Here is a 21,349-nt window from a genome sequence, read left to right as displayed (position 1 = left end):
TCACATGTAAGCCGTTGCTTTATAAGTCTGCTCACATTCTATCACATTGCTGATTCAGTGTGCTAACATGGCAACCTCCTCCACCCCACCACCACCAGTTGAGTCCCGTCCTGCACGGGGGTAGGCTCCTCGCCCCTGCCTCCTATCTCCGGCAGGATATGACGGTCCCTCGGACCGCCAGACGGGGCCTATGCCAAAGAGAGACATTACTGTTCTGTGTTATATTCATCAAATGAATGTCATCTTAACAAGTCTGCGAGTCTTCCTGACAGAACTTAAAATGACAGTTATTCCAGCATGACGTGAGCACTGTTACAAAGTTTGTGTTTGTAAAAGACGTGTTTTTTGCTATTTGAGAACTTAAAATGATGGTAAGGTTGCGAAACAAATGCTCCAAACGAGCCAGGTGGGAAAATGCCCTTAAACCTAGAACAAATGCCCTTAATCTATATGTTAATTTGTGTCTTAACAAAAATCGAATGGCTGCGTAATATTTTATCGCACATAACGATTTATCTCTCAATAAATGACCACTGCACAATATGTAATCTGTCAAATGTGTACGAATGCCTACTTTCCTCCTTGCCCATTATGCCTTCACCATTTTTCTCTAAGCCTTTGGATTGGTTGTCATAGTGTCTCGCTATTATTGGCTCACTCCACTTGAGGCAGATGGTGTGATTGGCTGGCAAAACTGGATTTAGCAGCTGGTTGCCCCAAGTCGTCCAATCAGAAACTGTACCCAGCATGTTATTAGCATATGGAGGCCTGTGATGATATGATGGCCGCAAAATCATTTCGAATGTTTCAGATGCTGCTGAATTGAATGAGTGCGAATGGACCAGCTCTTGCCTGAAAATCTGATTTTTGTTTTTAATATATAACACTTCAACAATTAATGTCTTATCAAGGCCTGTTTTATACACTGAGCTTGTTGATAATCAAAGTATAAATGCAATGATTAGAATTTGGTCAAAATGAGGTATCATAGAAGGCAACATAATAATGCTGACTTCAAAGAATCCTTGAAATGCTACTGACTAGGTTTTGGAACAGAGTAAATATACAGTATACAGCGATACATTTTACTCACCCTTGGTCAAAGCTACGTAACATATGCATATATGCCTAATTACTGCATATACATATATGAACTGTCCCTGCACTCTGTATTTCTACTCTCTTTTGCTCTTTTAAGCAGCACACTTCTTTGTTTCTGTTGTCTTCTGACTTTCTCTTTCCAAAGGAGAGTTAGTGCTGTGCTGTTTCAGACTGACAGTGTCATCTCAGTCCCTTTTCTCCAAAATAGACACATTTGCATTTTGCAAAACTGTACAGTGCTGATTTAAAGACGGCTTTAATCACCAGGACATTTCCTTTGACTCGGTGCGGCTTCTAAAAGAGGCGCTTCATCTTTTAAAGAGGGAGAGATTGAGAGAGGATTTCAAATAAGATGAGATTTATTCTGGAACATTAGGTTCTGCTAAATTGCTTTAATCAAGGTAATCTGTCACAGTTATAGGTAACTTTAAATGCACCTTCTACCTCATTTTCACAAAACTATCCTGGTTTGAAAAGATGTCCGCTTAAAGAGTTTTTTTTAAAGGGAAAGTTTACCCAAAAAGGAAAATTCTGTCTACATTTACTCATCAAACCCATTTCTTTCAAATTGTATTACTGTTGTTGTTTCGATTTATTTGTTACCTATTTGAAATGATCAAAAACACTTTCTCGTCCTGTTTTTAATTCTAGACGATGCTCACTGCAATCTCAATGAGTGCCATTGCCACAAACGGAGTTGTGCCAGGTAAGTAAACCCCTCATAGAGCTTCAAATGCACGTCTGTCGTTATAGCTGCAGGAAGCGGTCACCATAGCAACAATAACTCTCAAAGCAATGACCAGACAGCAATATCCTCAAAGCTGTATTTATGTATTCATAATCCAATGACCATGGCCTATTTTAATCACCACTTTGATCGCATCTCCTGATTGGACGAGAGCAGAGATGAGGAGAAATTGCTGGGTTTGTTTCGCCGTTGATTGTTCATCGACGAAAGGCCGTTATTATCCCTAAAGTGCTAAAAGCCCACTCTGTACCCGTGTTTAATTCTTGCAAGAAACAGGAAGCTGTAATTGTGGGTTGTATTGCGCTTTCTGTGGTATTTTTCAGGCCTATTCACTGATACATTGATGCTAAGCACTAAAAGGGTTCATATGACAACAGACCTTCACTCATATACAAATAAAGATGATAAAAATGGGTTTACAGCCGGATACCATTGCAGACCATTTCACTGTGTTTGCAAAACATTCTTCAAATATAAAATTTTTCTTGCACTCAAATTTCTGCAATTAAGTCAGCTTGAATGTACAACGTAATGAATAGATTCTATTCAAACTTTATTTTTGGATAGTAGGGGATAATTTCAGTTTTGAGTGTGTCTTAGAAGGGTTTTGCTTTATTTATTAGATTATTCGATTTGAATATCTTTGGGTGGTTCAGGCCAAACACGTTCTTGCGCAAGAAAAGCTAGACACGCCACAATGAATGGAACAGAATAAATATAAATAAAAGTTTAAGTTCTTATAAATGTACACTGTGTCTTAAAAACGAGACACTCGGAGGCCTGGGTAGCTCAGCTATTAAAGACCCGGACTACCACCTCTGGAGTCGCAAGTTTGAATCCAGGGTGTGACTCTGGTCTGGTCTGCTAAGCAACCAAATTGGCCCGGTTGCTAGGGAGGCTAAAGTCTCATGGGGTAACCTCCTAGTGGTCGCTATAATGTGTTTCTCGCTCTCAGTTGGGTGCGTTGTGAGTGGATGCCACGGAGAATAGCGTGAAGCCTCCACACGCACTATGTCTCGGCGGTAACGCACTCAACAAGCCATGTGATAAGATGCGCGGATTGACGGTCTCAGACACGGAGGCAACTGAGATTCGTCCTCCACCACCCGGATTGAGGCATGTCACTACGCCACCACGAGGACTTAGAGCACATTGGGAATTGGCCATTCAAAATTGGGGAGAAAAAGAAAAAAGCGGCACTCATATGCGAGATGCTGATAAAACAGCAAGGTATCGTGCAACAGTCCAAAGACGGACATCAAACCAACACTGATATCTTTGTAACATTTGAGTAATGAATTATGATCGGTCTTCTTTTATGCATTTATTTTCATACTGCAGTTGGTCTGGACTTTCCTACATGCACGTAACCATCTATATCCACATTTATGGTGCATTAATGGCATTGCAAATCCATCAATGTTTGTGTGTTTTCTTAAACTGATCGTGCTTGTGTTTGTACGTTTTAACAGCTGGAGGCTCATATTACATGATCTCTCGTTCTTTGGGCCCTGAGTTTGGTGGAGCTGTAGGCATCTGCTTCTACTTGGGCACCACATACGCTGGAGCCATGTACATCTTGGGCTGCATCGAGATCCTGCTGGTGAGATGAAGAATATGTGTGTTTATGTTTTATTAGAAAGCCGCTGTGAGTCAGTAGCCACTTTCACACATGAAACAATTAAATTGCTGTAAAATTACTGGATTACCTTTTCCTGTAAATGTACCACAGTCTCCTATTCACACATGCATTGACTTTTTGTCTCTTATCCGTATTGCTACCACTCACACATCAGCAACCTAAATGCTGTTTCAATCAAATTCACTTCAGCATCTGTTCAATTTTACAGCATTTTTTTCGCAACATACACCGATCAGCCACAACAATAAAACCGCCTGCCTAATATTGTGTAGGTCCCCCTCGTGCCGCCAAAACAACACCAACCCACATCCCAGAACAGCATTCAGAGATTATATACTTCTCACCTCTGTTGTACAGAGAGGTTATCTGAGTTACCGTAGACTTTGTCAGTTCAAACCAGTCTGGCTATTCTCTGTTGTCCTCTCTCATCAACAAGGCGTTTCTGTCCACAGAACTGTCGCTCACGGGATGTGTTTTGTTTTTGGCACCATTCTGAGTAAATTCTAGAGACTGTTGTGTGTGAAAATCCCAGAAATACTCAAACCAGCCCGTCTGGCACCAACAAACATGCCATGGTCCAAATCATTGAGATCACATTTTTCTCCATTCTGATGGTTGTGAACATTAACTGAAGCTCCTGACCCGTATCTGCATGATTTTATACAATGCACTGTTGCCACACGATTGGCTGATTAGATAATCTCTTGAATGATTCTTGGTGCCAGACGGGCTCCTACCTTGAGCTCCGAGGTTGTTAATTGATTGTAGATGCTTCTGTTAATGCCTTTATCCTGTGTTATTGCAACTTAATTCTAAAAAATGTGCATTCAATTGCGGATTTTCTGGTGACGAACTACACTACCCATGATCCCAAGGAGGAACATTTACCAATTAGAGAATTGCAGTGAACAAATAGCACCAAAAGTGCTCTGCAGTGACCGCCCACTCTCATAATTCACTATGAGTGACGCAATCAAGTTGGCCTCCTTACACTTTCAAACTAAATATATCCAAATATTTAGCAATAAAATGAAGAAAAAAAACGTTTTGGTGTTATCAGTTGATTCAAATATTTAATTGTGATTAATCGTTTGATTTTTCATAGTTAATTGTGATTAATCGCAGATTTCAGAAGTGCTTAACTTTGACTCTATATATACTTCTTGTCCTGTCAAAATTCAATAAGTTCCTTCTTAGAAAAGAAAGGAAAACCATGATATGTAACCATAATGTTTTATTAATGTTTTTCAAACTAAGTATTTCACCGCATAAAGATAGAAATGCACTAAAATAGCACTTATTAAAGTAACTAACATTTTTCCAAAGTCTAAGTGAGAAGTTGACTAATTGAAAAATGTAATGGTCATTAAATCTCTTTCAACTTCACCCTCCACAATATTAATCGTGGCGATCCACTTTGCTGCAGCAATCTTCAATGATTTGCAATTATATATATATATACCTTTGAAAAGCACTTTCAAACTTCATCCAAATTGTCGGGAAGCGCAACACCGTGCCGGGGAACAAGCGCTGCTTCACTTCAGCAAGTCGTGTGAATGCATCTCCCATCTGGGTTTGTTTTGTACAAACAATATGGATAAGAGGTCCTTTCTCCATCACTTGATCATTGGGACGGAATAGCTGTGTTGTGGTGTGTGCATCCGTGTAATGACCGCGGACACAGCGCAAATGTTCCACCCTATTCCAGCCAATGTTCAGAACATTTTTCATTAATAGTGTGCATTAACGTGTTTCTTTAGATCGTTTGTAATTTGCGATGCTTCATTGGATTGAGAAGTTCTATTTATATTCAGGTTTGCTTAAAGTTTAACAATTTCATGTCTTGGACACACTCATGCTAGTGAAAGCGTTCTTTTACACTCTGTCACATTGTCTCTATAATGTGTTTGTGATGAGGAGGAGGGCGTGGCCGGGCCGTGATGGAGCCCATGGAGCCATCGTGGGCAAGGAGGAGGCGGGAACTGACTGAACAGTCAACATAACGTTATAATGCAAAACTCAACTTAAAACAAAACATGGGGTGGCTGTGGCTCAGGTGGTAGAGCGGGTCGGCCACTAATCACAGGGTTGGTGGTTTGATTCTCGGCCCACATGACTCCACATGCCGAAGTGTCCTTGGGCAAGACACTGAACCCCAAGTTGCTCCCAATGTCAGGCTAGCGCCTTGCATGACAGCTCTGCTGCCATTGGTTTATGAATGGGTGAATGAGACACAGTGTAAAGCGCTTTGAATAACGCTAATGTTAAAAAAGACGCTATATACTGTAAGTGCAGACAATTTACCAAACATAAACCATAACACAAACAGACAAAGCGGCCACGTGCATCTCTCTCTCTCCAAAACCAGCGTCTCCATCACGGCCTGTCCATGCTCTCCTCCTCCTCGTCACAGTGTTCACTTATCTTCATGTGTGCTATTAAACCTTCTTCTCATTCACCATTTCGTTGTTTAGTTTTTCCTCACCCTGTAATTTTATCTCGTCTCTTTTTTGCCCTTGTTTTTCTCCCGAACATTACCCTTTATCCATCTCTCTCTCTCTTTTCTGTCTTTCCTCCCCTCCTCTTAGAGCAAGTAATTAAGTAATTATGCAGTTTAATTGCGCCACTGATGAGAGCTAGTGTGTCCTCCGAGCTTCAATCGTCTCCCGTTTTCACGCACGTGTTCTCGGCCGCTCGTGTACTCTTCCTTCTCTTTGCTCTGCTCGTCGGGGGCTCGAGTGTTTCTGAATTTTCTGGTAATTCTATCTTCGGGGGAACAGAGTCTTAGCCATCATTGTCCAAGGAAAATCTTCTGGGCCATCTGCGTCGTTTTATCCGGACTACAGTGCAGGAAGGCACTAAGACGTCTATTTAAAGCGAGCCGAGCACTTTGAGATTAAAGCTGTATTGTGTAACCCTGCCGATATAATGAAAATGTTCAGGACAACATAGTGACCAGCTGGTCAAATGTGTGTATGCTTAAAAGGCTCTTGAAATGTGAAATCACATTTTCATTGATATTTAGACATACGGTATAAGAGTTAACTGTACTATAAAAACATACCATAAAATTCGCTCAAAACTCCCTCCCCAGCCTAAAAAGAGCATTTATTGTTCCAACTTACTTACTTACTTACTTACATTTACATTTATATAGAGCTTTTCTAGGCACTCAAAGCGGTTTACATAGTATAGGGGGAATCTCCTCAACCACCACCAGTGTGCAGCATAGTGCGCCAGAACGCCCACCACACACCAGCTATTGGTGGAGAGGAGATGGTAGAGTGATGTAGCCAATTCAGGGATGGAGATTACATAGAGATACAACTCTATTGCAATGTCGTTTTCAAAACTGTGTGTTTGTGCAGGCACAAGACATTGCTCAGTTGTATTTACATGCCCCATAACACGTGTCATCGCTCCCTTGGCCCCGCCCACTGGCATGCAGTTCATATTGTAAACAGAGAGGGAGAGTGACAGACCTAGTTTCTGAACACAAATGGAGACCCATCTGGACTCTTTAAGTTTTGTTATTTTATTTATTTATTTATTTATTTTTTGCACATTGCATGCATTAGACTGCCATCTTTTACCATTGTCATGTTTATTGCGCATGGACTTGACGCGAAAACTTTATGCTAGCGCCTTTCATGGCAGCTCTGCGGCCATTGGTGTGTGAGTGTGTGTGTGTGAATGGGTGATTAAAGTGCTTTGGTAACCTCTGAGGTTAGAAAAAAAGCTCTATATAAGTGCAGACCACCATGTTAGCCTATCGGAACAGTGGGTGTTTACATTGAAGTTTAAAGGAGACGCTGTGGCCAAAGCCGAGCTTTTCTTTTTTTTTCACTTCGGCATGTGGATTTGGATGGGCCGGGACCGCATACGCTGTGATTAGCAGCTAATCCGCCCTACCACCTGAGCCACAGCCGCCCCTCGAATACACAGTCGTATTTCAAACTCAAATTTACAAGTTTACAAATAGCACACATCCAACAAATTGCATCCGAATATATTATACTGTTCAAAGACAGGGTGGATAATGATCATTTATTACTAAACTAAAAAACTTTACTAACGTTATCAGTGGACCTCGGGTATTTAAAGATCTTTAAATATAAAAACAAAAAATAGCATTTCGTGACCTCTTTAAGTGTCTATATTTCATTAAAAATATATATATATATAATTATTTCATTTTCTTTTCACAAAAACATGTCCGGGTCCCCTAAAATAAAAATAAAAAATAATTAAAAATGTCTACTTTGCTTAAAGAAAATGAAGCCTGTTTTTAGGGTCATTAAGATTTTCGGTTATAAATCACCCAAAAACCCAAAGAAAGAAATAAATAATTAATTCAGTTATATTTTGCTTTACATGTGAGATTGTATTTCATTAATAAAAATAAGCATTATTTAGGTGAATTTCAAGAAAATATATCCAAGTCACCCAAAATCAAATAAAATTAAGAACTTATGTTTTGCATGAAGATAATGAGGCCTCATTATCTAAAATAGGCCTCACCCCAAAACCCAAATAAATTGTATTTTTAGTTTATAAAGTTTATTTTTTTCTTTGTATCGTGACATTATTTTCACAAGCATATTTCACCCTAAATTCTCATCACCGTTATGCACCTGGAGTTTTTTATTATTCCCATTATTATTAATGGTGAAAAAAATACTGTAATACAATAAATTAAAGGTGTAACAAAAAATACTATAATCATATTTATGATTATAGTGTGTGTGTGTGTGTGTGTGTGTGTGTGTGTGTGTGTGTGTGTGTGTGTGTGTGTGTGTGTGTGTGTGTGTGTGTGTGTGTACATTTTGTAAAATTGTATTTAAGGGGAAATGCGCATCATTTTCATTAAAATAATTTCGCAATGCTAAAAGAAAAAAAAGAATTTTCATTTTCATTAAGCAAAATCTAATTTCTTATTTCTTTCTTTTGATTTGGAGGTGAAAAATGTCCCAGACGTGTTCTTGAGAGGTTTCGTAAGATTCAGCCAAATAAATATTTTTAATGTTCTTAATAGGGGAAAAATATATGAATTGGTTTAAAGATCTATGCAATATGTTATTCTTGGAGCCGTTAAATTTGGTGTTGAATATCATTTAGGCCAGGCCTGTAATAAGGACTAATGGCAGGCCATTTGCAGTATTAATTCCACGCTTGACTGGTTCAATTAGCGCTTGTAGAACTGAACTCAAGCTTGCACGTATAACAATACTGCCTGTGTCAAATCTCACTAATTTCTCTTTATTTTCTCCTTATGTGTCTGTTTAGTGTTCATAGTCCCTTTTTTCCACAGGTTTTCTCTCCTTGTATTTGTCTTGTTTTATATGTTGTTTGTTTGAAGGGCGATTCTAAATTAGTTTTTATTATTAGTACCGTTGATTAACTTGTCTCGTTCATATGTTTAACCCTCCTCAATCTATTTTGAAATTCTATTTTAAACAGCCTGATCTCATGAACAATACGTGACCGAGGCAGTATTTTTGAAAATCTAAATGATGTGCTTCAGAACACATTTTGCAGCAGTTTCCCAGTGAAATGTCCAGCAGGGGGCGCCAAAAGCGAGTGAAATGGTGTCGTAATCAGACAAGGTTTTAAGGTGAAAATTAGATGGAGGTTTTAATGAGTAAAGCATACCTTATTAACCTAAAACTTCAACCTAAACTTAACCAATAGTGATCTAAAATCAAATAAGAGGTGAACAAAACCGATATCCTTACCCTAAACCAACACCTAAACCTAACCGATAATGTTATAAAAGCAAGTGCAACATGAAAAGCACATTTTGTGAAGCACCCGTGTCATTTTGTGTCACTTCTATGACACTTTTGTTTCACTTGTCAGCTCATGTGTTCGGCTGGGCTCAAACCGTGTCCTTCCGAGTCCAAAGTCCATCACTCAATCATTAAATAAGTGTATAAATGTAGGTGGGTCTGTAATACAAACATTAAAATGTATAGTTTTTCAAATGATCCATTTTAGTAAAAGTGTTTCGCTATCATAACATTGCAATGGGTTTATAAAGTCATAATCAGCCGTTGTAGTCATGATTTGTGTGAAAGTGAATAAACCGCACAGTTGTTTTAGCGCTTCTAGTGTACATTTCACCAGGAAACTGCGGCAAAACAAAAAGCGGCACGTAAAATTCAATTTGGAAAAATGTAGTTATTGTAACGTTCATTCTATTAGACTAGGTTGATTTTAAGCATTTGCAATATAAAATAAACTGATTCCCACAGTCATGTAAAACCTGGAATATTGTAACATCCGAGGTTGTTACCCTCCTACCAACCACCAGAGGGAGCCCTCTCCCGAATACTAACTCTGTACTGTTTCTTCATTGGTTACTTCCTGTCTGAACTATATAAATACCATGCTGTTTTCGAAGAAACGGTACAGAGTTAGTATTCGGGAGAGGGCTCCCTCTGGTGGTTGGTAGGAGGGGTAACAACCTCAGATGTTACAAATATCAGGAACAAAAATATTAGACCTGGAAAAGTCATTAAACAACCATGGATATTTCTATGGTGAATTTGGGGGAACCCTGTATAAAGCAATAACTCATTACAGGAATCGTTCAACCACAAATGAAAGTGTAGTCATTGTTTTGTCACTGTCATGTTGTTCCAAACCCATATACTGTATCTTTTACATACAACAACAGTTCATTGTGACCACTAGGGGTGTAATGGTTCTTAGTAAATTTAAGCAAATGGTTCGCCACATCATGGTTCGGTAAGCATTGGCACCGCGGTTCACCTCAAGTTTATAGACGCATCTGGAGCACAAAGTTTTGCAAAGAAAAATAAAGCATCAAATAGACACGCACAGTTACAACCTCCAATAATGCACCTGGATGGATCTGTGGGATACACTCCGTCTGTGTTTCACATGGGTCAACTTGATGACATCACTGTTCTGCAAGCGTTGTGGGTAGTTGAAAACGTGAAGCCGTAAAACAAACTGAACCATGAGAAATTTGAACCTTTACACCCCTAGTGACCACAGCTGTTCACAGCTCAAAAAAAGGCCAAAAACCTTCATAAAAACACTCAAATTTAAAGTACTTGCGCCTAATAAAGTAGCTCTATAACAGGGGTGGACTGGGAATAGAAATTGGCGCGGGATTGGCGGGGTGGTGTTCGCTGTCCTTTTATGCATATCGTGGCGGTGTTTTGTGGTCCGTTCTGTATAACGCAGTGTCTCATTTTAGCTTATCACGGCCCACTTGGCACGTTTTGCGGCCGACCCACCGCGGTTTTCCCGATGGCCAGTCCGCCCTGATTGGCCCCAAAGTGCGGCGGCCCACCGGGAAAATGCCCGGTATGCCAGATTACCAGTCCAGCCCTGCTCTATAACTATAGCAGTATAATAGCTTTTGTATATGTCATAACTAAACACCAAATCTTAAATTCTAACGTATATATTTTTTATAAATACATTTTATTTTCTAAATGTGAATAATTCTAATAACTTTTTTAATTTTTCCAAAAAATATTATTATTATTGTTTTTTTTTTTTTTTTGCATTATTTTTCCCCTTTCTGTTCTCAGGTGTACCTTTTACCACAAGCTGCCATTTTTAAGATGGAGGGTCTGGAGGGTGCGGAGGCAGAGGCTGCCATGCTCAACAACATGCGTGTTTACGGCACGATGGTCCTGAGCTTCATGGCTATCGTTGTGTTTGTAGGAGTGAAGTATGTCAACAAGCTGGCACTCCTCTTCCTCGCCTGCGTCATCTGCTCAATCCTCGCCGTCTACGCCGGAGTCATCAAGACGGCCTTCGAGCCTCCCGTATTTCCGTATGTGCCAAATGAGTTTTATAATCACGTATAACGTATCACGACAAAGATGTAAAGGTGACAGAACTCCACAAATATTCCCAAACTCCCCGTCCTGCTATTGGTCCGGCAAACAGATTGTCCAAACTCATGCCAATGTTGCTGTGTCGGACTGGAGTTTTGATTCTTAAGCGCCACATTCCTCAGGAAGTCGATCTACAAATAGCTTCTTATGCTTACTGTTGCTTGTTGAACAAATCCCTCACCCTGGTTTTGATTGACAGAGTGTGTGTGCTGGGGAACCGGACGCTGGTGTGGAAGGGTTTCGATGAGTGCGCGAAGGTCATCGAGAGAGAGAATGGAACAGTCACCACCAAACTCTGGCGACTCTTCTGCGACTCAGAGTTCCTCAATGCCACCTGTGACAGCTATTTTGCCAACAATAACGTCACAGAGATTCAGGGCATTCCGGGAGTCATAAGTGGCATTCTGTTCGGTAAATATGAACTCGTATGCATACTGACATGAGAATAAACTCAAAAGAAATTCAGCAAACAACAAACTGAGTCATAACCACACTTTAATGATAATGTTTCTATTAAGCTTTTATTTATTATTCTTATTTTTATTCCTATTATAAATCAGATCAGTACGCTGACTACTGTCATGACTACCACCCCTTTAGTCACAAGTGAGTGAGTGACACCAGCCAGGTCTCCTAAGCAACCAAATTGGCCCGGTTGCTAGGGAAGGTAGAGTGACATGGGGTAACCTCCTCATGGTCACGATTAGGGGTTCTCGCTCTCAATGGGGCGTGTGGTGAGTTGTGTGTGGATCGTGAGAGTAGCATGAGCCTCCACATGCTGCGAGTCTCCGCGGTGTCATGCACAACGAGTCACGAAATCAGATGCGCGGATTGACGGTCTCAGAAGCGGAGGCAACTGAGACTCATCCTCCACCACCCGGATTAAGGTAACCGTGCCACCACGAGGACCTACTAAGTAGTGGGAATTGGGCATTCCAAATTGGGGAGAAAAGGGGATATAAATAAATTAATACAAATAAATAAATCAGCTCAAAAATTTGAGTGAAAAGTGATATACATAGTTTTAAATTTACAGTACATTTTTGGGGATTTCAACACTGGCAGCGCTTAGAGAAATGCACCATGGTACACTATGTTTTAATTTATAATTGACATAGGCATTTTTTTTTTTTAAATAAAATAATTATAAATAATTTTTAGATTTTAACATATTTTTATCAAACTTTCTGTTATGTATACCTTGTCTTGTTTCACTGTTGCCCTTTTGTTTGCCATTTTTGTCACTTTTGCACTCCTTAGTTTTCACTTTTGTCCCTTGTTTAACTCCATAGTCTCCTTATTAGCATTCGTGTTCTCTGTCATTGTTTTCACCTGCTCTTGTTAATTTGCCTTTGGTTTCTGTTAATCACCTTGTCATCTAGTTTGTGTTCTGTTTGTTCATTGGCCCCTTTGTCCCATGTTTTTGTGTTTAAACCCTGTCTGTTTGTTCAGTCTCTGTCGGTCGTTGAATGCTTGTGAATGCTGTTACCCTGGTCTGTGTTCCCTGCCCGAGTTCTCCATTTATGTTTATTTCCCCACTGAGGGTTTTCCTTTGTGTTTTTGTGAGCAATAATGTAAGCTGCATTTGGATCCTCAACCTTCGTCTGCCTTCATTGCCTTACATTCGTGACACTTTCCTTTTTGTTATTGTTTTATAAAGGTCATAAAAACTGACTTTTTACCATTTATCTTTGGTCATTTTTCAAATGATGTGATTGAAAATGATTTTTTGAATGAAACAAACTATATTCAATATTAAAAACTATATTTCCAGCACATAGTTCTACTGAACACAATACTGGATTTGAAATGTGCTGGTAAAGAATGATTTTAAGCAAAATGAAGTTTGGGGCCCCCTGCTGGAGCAGCTGCCCCCGCGACCCGACTTCGGATAAGCGGTTAAAGATGGATGGATGGATGGATGGATGTATGACAAAAAGCACATACACTGTTTGACACTAGTGAGAGTGTTACAAATGTTTTAATAAGACTTTACTATCTAGAAGTACACAGTGCTAAAAGTAACAATGTAACATTGTGAACACAAATTCCAAATTCCATCAGCGTGGTTCCTATATTATGACTCATAGGTCTTAAAACTTTAACAAAACTGCTTTCTTCTCTCTGCGTTTCCGTTCTGTAGCCTGGAGCTTGCAAAGGAGATTAAGATTCATTTTCAACATAATGTTTTTTTCTGTCTGTTCTCTAACACTCTTTTAGAGAATCTCTTTGGGAATTATATGGAAAAGGGTTCTTTCATTGAGAAGATTGGGATTTCTGTGGTTGAGGAACCAGATTCCATCCCAACCAACACAAACCGCTATGTGCTCGCTGACATTACCTCGTTCTTTACCATGCTGGTGGGGATTTACTTCCCCTCAGTGACAGGTCAGTCTCTCTGCTCTGAAAATCATCAGAAATAAGAATATACTCGACAGTAGCCCCCAAAAGCGCAGATGACTCTCGCGTTTATACTTTGTTATTTAATGCAATGACATTCAGAAATTTTTAAGAGTGATTGTAGTGAACAAATGCTTTTTTTGGACCACTGTAAATATTTTATACATTTGTACCTACATAACTGTATATGTCACAGTGCTGATATTGAAGCATTCAAATCAACCATTTCTCTATATAACCATTTGAATTTCTCTGTGTTCTTTAAAACAGGTATCATGGCTGGATCGAACCGTTCTGGGGATCTGCGTGATGCACAGAAGTCCATTCCTATTGGCACCATCCTGGCCATCACCACCACCTCCATCATCTGTATCCTCTCAGATATATACACATACACACAGAGTGCCACCTGCTGGACACAGTCTGTTATAACAGCCTCCTGCGACACAGTGGCGTCCAAATCGCAAACAGTCTTGCTTTGAACCTTTTCAGTGATTTGTTCATGTGTGTTTCACTACAGAAAAGAAAACATAAAATGCCAGCTAAAGACTTAAAGGAATATTCCGGGTTTAATACAAGTGAAGCTCTTTCGACAGCATTTCTTGCATAATGTTGATTAGCACAAAACATTATTTTGACTAGTCCATAGTTTAGTTAAAGAAATGGGTGTAATCACAGTTAGAGTGACGCACTTACAATGGAAGTGAATGGGGCCAATGCAATTAAACAATTAAACACTAAAATACACATAGTTTCAAAAATATAGGCAACATTATACATGTAACATGAGTTTAGTGGAAAAAGTGTTTATTAAAATTATCTGTGTAGTTACACTGGTGGCAAAAAGTTTGGAATAATGTACAGATTTTGCTGTTTCGGAAGGAAATTGGTACTTTAATATACCAAAGTTGCATTCAACTGATCACAAAGTATAGTCAGGACATTACTGATGTAAAACACAACACCATCACTATTTTAAAAAAAGTCATTTTTGATCAAATCTAGACAGCAGCATCACTCCAACATCTTATCCTTGAGTAATCATGATACATTGATCATTTGGTTCTAGAAAATCACTCGCCATTATATCAAACACAGTTGAAAGATATTTGGTTAATTAAATGAAGCTAAACATTGTCTTTGTGTTTGTGTTGCCGCAGTATGCAATAGACTGGCATGTCTTAAGATCAATATTAGACATAAAATGGCACAAAAGAAACAACTTTCTGTAGAAACTCATCAGTCAATCGTTGTTTTGAGGAATGAAGGCGATACAATGCTTGAAATTGCCAAAAAACTGCAGATTTCATCCAAAGGTGTAACTACAGTCTTCAAAGACAAAATACAGCTGTCTCTAACAAGGACAGAAAGAGATGTGGAAGACCAGATGTACAACTAAACAAGAGGATAAGTACATCAGAGTCACTAGTTTGAGAAATAGACGCCTCACATGTCCTCCGCTGACAGCTTCATTGAATTCTACCCGCTAAACCCCAGTTTCATGTACAACAGTAAAGAGAAGACTCAGGACGCCTTATGGGAAGTATCGCAAAGAATAAGCCACTTATGAAAGAGAAAAACAAAAAGAAAAGGTTTGTGTCAGCAAAGAAACACAGACATTGGACAACAGATAATTGGAAAAGAGTGTTATGGATCTTAACCCCATTGAGCTTTTGTGGGATCAGTTAGACTGTAAGGTGCGTGAGAAGTGCTCGACAAGACAGTCACATCTATGGCAAGTGCTACAGGAAGTGTGGGGTGAAAGGTCAAGTGCTACTACAGGAAGTGTGGGGTGAAAGGTCACCTGAGTATCTGGACAAACTGGCAGCTAGAATAACAAGGATCTGCAAAGCTGTCATTGCTGCACATGGAGGATATTGTGATGAGAACTCTTTGAAGTAGTTTAATTGTAATAGTAATTAATCATGTTATTAATGACCTGAATATACATTGTGATCAGTTGAATCCCACTTTGGTGAATTAAAGTACCAATTTCTTTCCATAAGATAAAAATCTCTTCATTATTCCAAACTTTTGGCCGCCAGTGTATATCCTATGCTACAGCATTTTAACACAATAAAAAAAGTCAACATGCATATTGTTTACATATTGTGGCTAAACTTTTTAGCATTTGTGGACTGGCTCCATTGACTCCCATAGTAAGTACCTCACTGTAAAACTGTCATTTTTGTGATAAACGAGCGACGGGTCAAAAGTATTTTAATTACATTATGCCACAAAGGCTGTTGATTGAGCTTAACTTGCTTAACTTGTATTGAATCTTAAGGAACACAAACCTGTGTTCCTGTGTTCAATCGGTGAATCATTTTGAAAGAACGTTTTCGCTAATATGAATCATAGTTCTCAAACTCTGTCATTCATTCCTTAGAGCAACTAAAAACCAATTTCAAATGCTCAAACCAGTTGATGATGATTTTTTACTCTGAGCTGTAAGGGGCGTAGATTCTGGGGGGATGGGGGGAGGTAACCCCCCAATAGTCAAAACAAGCAAGTACACCCCCCCCCCCCACAATGTTCAACCCTTGGTTGTAACAATTTATAAATGTTGATTATTGTTCTGGACGTCTTTTGCTCTGTTGGGGTTAATGTTCTTCAACTGAAGTATTCAGATATGTCCAGTGTGTTGCTGTTTGGTGCCTGCATTGAGGGAACTGTATTGAGGGATAAGTATGTGATTCACAATCACTGCTTTTCAATGTGTCTTTTCTGTGATTGGCTGAATGAGAGGTTCATTCTGTGTTTTCAGGTTTGGCGAGGCTGTGAGAGGTAATCTGGTGATTGGTACATTGGCGTGGCCGTCACCGTGGGTCATCGTCTTCGGTTCATTCTTTTCCACCTGTGGGGCGGGGCTTCAGAGCTTGACGGGTGCACCTCGTCTCCTTCAGGCTATTGCACGAGACGGAGTCGTGCCGTTCCTCAGGGTAGGTGTGCACACACTCCGATATATAATGTATTTTACACACGTAAAACTAGTGTTTAGTCTCAGAGTGCCACTTTTTAACAATCAGCATGAAGTCTGGTTCACGTTACTCATAGTACTTTAACTCCCAGCCAATCAGACTGGACTAGAGTGCAACAGTAATCCCATTCATTTTCTCCATTGGTGAAATTATTTTTAAAAGTAACTAATAAACCTTTAATGACAGACCTTTCGTGTGCTCTAAGGTTTTTATTCAATTGTATATGCTTCTGTTGAAGCCATCGGTCCATATTATTACATCTTCAATAAAAAAAAATCATGTTTAATAGCAGAACTCCTGGTGAAGAACTACACTACCCATAATCCTAAAGAAAACGATCTACCAATCAGAGAATCGCAGCAAACAAAGCATGCCAAAAGAGCCATGCCACTCCAAATAATATTTTAGCCTATTTTTAGGATTGTGCAATTATTAGGGCTGTCGATTTAACACGTTAATTCAGTGTGATTAATTTTATTAAAAATAACGCGTTAAAAAATGTACGCAATTAATGGCACTGTCTCCGGATCATAATAAGGAAGATTCCTGAGAGATTCAAGCTTGTAGTACCACCTGTTTACTCCAGAGGGCAGTAAGTGAAACTCCAGCTGTATGAGCAACACACAGTTTATACAGTGAAGAAAACAACCCTTCAGCAGCAGCACAACACAAACATGCGTTACATTCTTGCATTCAAAACACTTGATGGAGATTTTATATATATATCATTTTTAAATATTTATAGATAACTATGTATAATTATTTCATCATTATGTATTGAATTATTGTTATATGAGGGGCTTTCTCAGCAAATATTTGTATATGCGATTAAATGCGATTAATCGCTATTAATGAATCGGGACACCATGTAATTAATTCGATTAAAAATTGTAATCAATTGACAGCCCTAATAATTATTAATTAAATATATTAATCAAACTTAAAATATTTAGTTTTTTTATTTTGTTTTATTTAAAATTTCGTAATTTAATTTGATAGAACTTTGTTATGAAATTAAAATGCGTAAATATTAAAATTATTTTCTGGGTGACCGCCCACTCTCATGATGCAAAGTGAATGACATCATCGAGTTGCTCTCAAACTACTTGTATACGTATTTGTATATATCTTAATATTTTGAAAAACAATTAAATATATATATATTAGAATATTTTTAATATCAACACTTTTAAATAAATAGGTCTATATTTATCCTTTTGTTTCAAATTCAAATGCATTATTTGCAATGCTTCATGGTATTGTAATTCATTCTCTCATGCTTCAAATTAAAGATTGTAATGTTGGATTCACATCGGAGCTGTTTGGTTTGGTTCATTGCTTTGAACTCTTTAATAAAGTACTTTATGAAATTGTGTTGGAAAAATACTTCCAAAACCAAGGCGGCTCAAAAGGTGGTCTGGCATTGTTGTGCTCTATTTGGGGTCTTATACAGCTTTGCTATGTGTGCAGTATGCATATGGTCCACGAGCAATCTGTGGGCTGTGCATGTGTGTGCTGTCTGCTCTTGTTTTTAACTGTGCAAATGTGTGTGTTACAGGTGTTTGGCCATGGAAAAGCAAACGGGGAGCCCACCTGGGCATTACTCCTGACCGCATGTATCTGTGAGAGTGGAATACTCATCGCCTCTCTGGATTTAGTAGCTCCCATTCTTTCTATGTAAGAGCTGTAGCACATATAAACACACAGTTAACCAGGACAAACAACAAATCTAAACAGTGTCTTTTTGTTTTACAGTAAAAACATCCTTAAAACAAGATACATATATTTCAAAGGCACTATTGCATTAGATATTTAGGACCCTATACATAATAATTTTATTTTTGTCCATTAGCTTTGAGATTAAATAACATTTACATTTGAATCATTTAGCAGATGCTTTTATTCAACGTGATTTACAAATGAGGGACATAACAAGCAATTCATCATAGAGAAGTCAACAATATCTGCAGTATTGCTCTGCCAAGTTCTAATAGTTGCAGTAAAAGAGTAACTTTTAGAAGATATATGCATTTAAATTGACCAAAAATATGAATGTATTTGATGTGATTTTCCCCTCATCTTAATAGGAAATACTTTTTACCTATGTGTTTGTCTTCTTGCATTTATGGTTGTTTTAGTTTTAATTTTCGTAATATAATTTTAGTTTTTTTGTTTTTTGTTAACGATAATAACCTTGGTTGCAATTGGTTGTAGTTCACTCTGTGATTGTTAGTTTTAGTTCTTCAGTTTTTTTATGTTAGTTTTAATTTAGTTGTTTATGTTGGTTTTAGCTTCATTTTCATTTTTCCCGCAAGGTTAACACATTAAGTGAGGCAATTTAAATATATGAAAATATGTTTAATTTGTTAATTGTTTAATGAAGTTAATGCATTTACCTAATTTCTCAATATAGCTGTTTAACTCTGTTCTTTGTAATTTAGTGGCTTGTTAATTCCTGTTTAATGTAATTTTAATTAAATTTCAGTTGATAATATAATGCAAATTAAAATGTTATTTTTAGTTTATGCACAGTTTTTACAATTACTCAAGTTATTTTAAAACTTGAGTAAAAAAATATGCCATTGCATCTAAGGATATTATTATCGTTAACTAAAACAAAAATTTAGACTAGAAACATTTTTTTTAAATTATTATTACTGTAAATAAGACAGGGTTGGGGAACATCACGCCAGCGAGGCCATTTGAGGCCTAGTCCACACTAATATGTTTTCGTTTGAAAACGCATCATTTTCTCTCCGTTTTGGCCTTCCGTACACACTGAGACGGCGTTTTTGTCCGCGAAAACGGAGCTTTTTGAAAACGTACTCCAAAGTGGATACATTTGAAAACGCCGTTTTCGCGTTGTAGTGTGGACCATAGACTGTAAAAAAAGATGGCCGATGCCCCTTCGCTCTTTTCCATTGGTGAGAACTGAAGCCGCCCGTGTCCCGATATGGCGCTGACATCTTGGGACTTGAGTCTGCGCAGTTGCGATTTCGGGACCAGACCTGCGCAGTAGTGAGCAGGAAGTAAAGCCGCGAAATCAAGGCCCCGCCCTCAATCTCGCTGAATCAATAGCAAGCACACGCCCCTGCACTTTTGACTTCTGACTTATGACGGTGTGAAATAATTAATTATAGAAATTTAGATATCAAATTTAAAGCTCCAATCTCCTCAGTCCTCCGAAGATCCCGAAAAAAAGTCAGTTGGTGCTTCAGTGACTACTTCGCTCAGAGAACCTGTCAATCACAGCTGTCAATCATGATGTCACAGCACCGTTTTTATAGCATCAAATAACTAAAAACAAACTTATTTTGAAAACAAACAACATCAACGTGATAGAAACTACAGTACATGACAGAATCTATCTTTGGAAAAAAGATATGTGAAGTGTAATTTAATTGTTTAGTTGGTCTCACGTCCCGTTGAATAACATGGGGAGGCGGGGTTTATGACCTATACTAGGACCAGTCACCGGGGGGCGATCAAGACGTTTTGGCTTCACTTTTGAAGGCTTGTGCGACACACTTGGTGTGGACTGTGAAAAGGGATGCTTTGGAAAACGATGACGCATTTTTAGTCATGTGATCTATCCAACCAAAACAATCAAGATGGCGGCCGTGTTATAGCGGCATTGTTGTGCCTGATACTCACTTTGATAGCGTTGTTAAAAAATAAATGTTACTTTGTACAACCTTCAAATTGCATTCCTTCAAAGGCGAAGGAAGTTTACTCGGAATTGGTGTCCCGCTACTGAACACGAGGACAATTGCTTTTCAGACCGTACATACAGCTGGGATTTTCCGCATGCGCAGTGACACGATTTAAGCGTTTTCATACGTTTCAGTGTGGACGAGCAACTTTTGGAAAACGCTTAAAACGTTAGTGTGGACGGAGAGCGTTTTGAAACGAAAACGCAGTTTTCAAATGTATCCGGATTAATGTAGACGTAGCCAGAGAAATAATTTGAAAAGCCCAAAAATGGCCTTGATTCAATTAACTGATGTAAACAAAATGAAATAATAGTACAAATACATTTTAATGATAACAATGCAAAATATTGTATAATAGACAGACCTTACAGTGTTTTTGTCTTGGTGCGTAAGCGTACATAATGTCATTTGCGACACAGACCAAGGCATCCGTATCTGCCTGTTGACTGTTATTTGTTACGGTTGTTTTCCTGTCATTATCCTCTGCAGGTTTTTTCTCATGTGCTACATGTTTGTGAATTTGGCCTGTGCTGTTCAAACTCTTCTGAGAACGCCCAACTGGAGACCCCGATTCAAGTTCTACCACTGGTGAGTTTAGAAACCAGCACATCCAGCAGATTACTGCGGGTTTACTGTCACATGTGTTTGAATATCTGTATCTCTGCTAACATTTGCTCGCTCTCCTCCGATAGGGCTCTGTCATTCCTGGGCATGAGTCTGTGTCTCTCCCTCATGTTCATCTGCTCTTGGTACTATGCCATCATTGCCATGGGGATCGCCAGCTGCATCTACAAGTATATCGAGTTTAGAGGGTAAGTGGATTGTGACCCGGCGGATGGGAGGGGGGGGTCGGAGAAGATAGTCTAGAATTGATTTTCACCGTT

General features: G+C 38.8%; 1 protein-coding gene across 1 annotated transcript in view; it reads left to right on the top strand.

Moving 5' to 3' along the window:
- The window catches only part of LOC127653910 (solute carrier family 12 member 5-like), a 190,496-nt gene that overhangs the window by 148,540 nt on the left and 20,607 nt on the right, over positions 1 to 21,349 (top strand). Inside the window, exons 5-15 of the mRNA XM_052140760.1 lie at positions 1,753 to 1,807; positions 3,322 to 3,452; positions 11,060 to 11,307; positions 11,571 to 11,782; positions 13,592 to 13,759; positions 14,042 to 14,140; positions 16,402 to 16,459; positions 16,539 to 16,713; positions 18,311 to 18,429; positions 20,955 to 21,053; positions 21,158 to 21,277. Coding sequence (XP_051996720.1) covers positions 1,753 to 1,807; positions 3,322 to 3,452; positions 11,060 to 11,307; positions 11,571 to 11,782; positions 13,592 to 13,759; positions 14,042 to 14,140; positions 16,402 to 16,459; positions 16,539 to 16,713; positions 18,311 to 18,429; positions 20,955 to 21,053; positions 21,158 to 21,277 — 1,484 coding nt within the window. The remainder of the gene's footprint in view (positions 1 to 1,752; positions 1,808 to 3,321; positions 3,453 to 11,059; positions 11,308 to 11,570; positions 11,783 to 13,591; positions 13,760 to 14,041; positions 14,141 to 16,401; positions 16,460 to 16,538; positions 16,714 to 18,310; positions 18,430 to 20,954; positions 21,054 to 21,157; positions 21,278 to 21,349) is intronic.

Source organism: Xyrauchen texanus, chromosome 13 (genome assembly GCF_025860055.1).
Source record: "Xyrauchen texanus isolate HMW12.3.18 chromosome 13, RBS_HiC_50CHRs, whole genome shotgun sequence".
NCBI lineage: Eukaryota > Metazoa > Chordata > Actinopteri > Cypriniformes > Catostomidae > Xyrauchen > Xyrauchen texanus.
The sequence above is the reverse complement of the archived record's forward strand: the minus strand, read 5'-3'. Positions and strand labels throughout refer to the sequence as shown.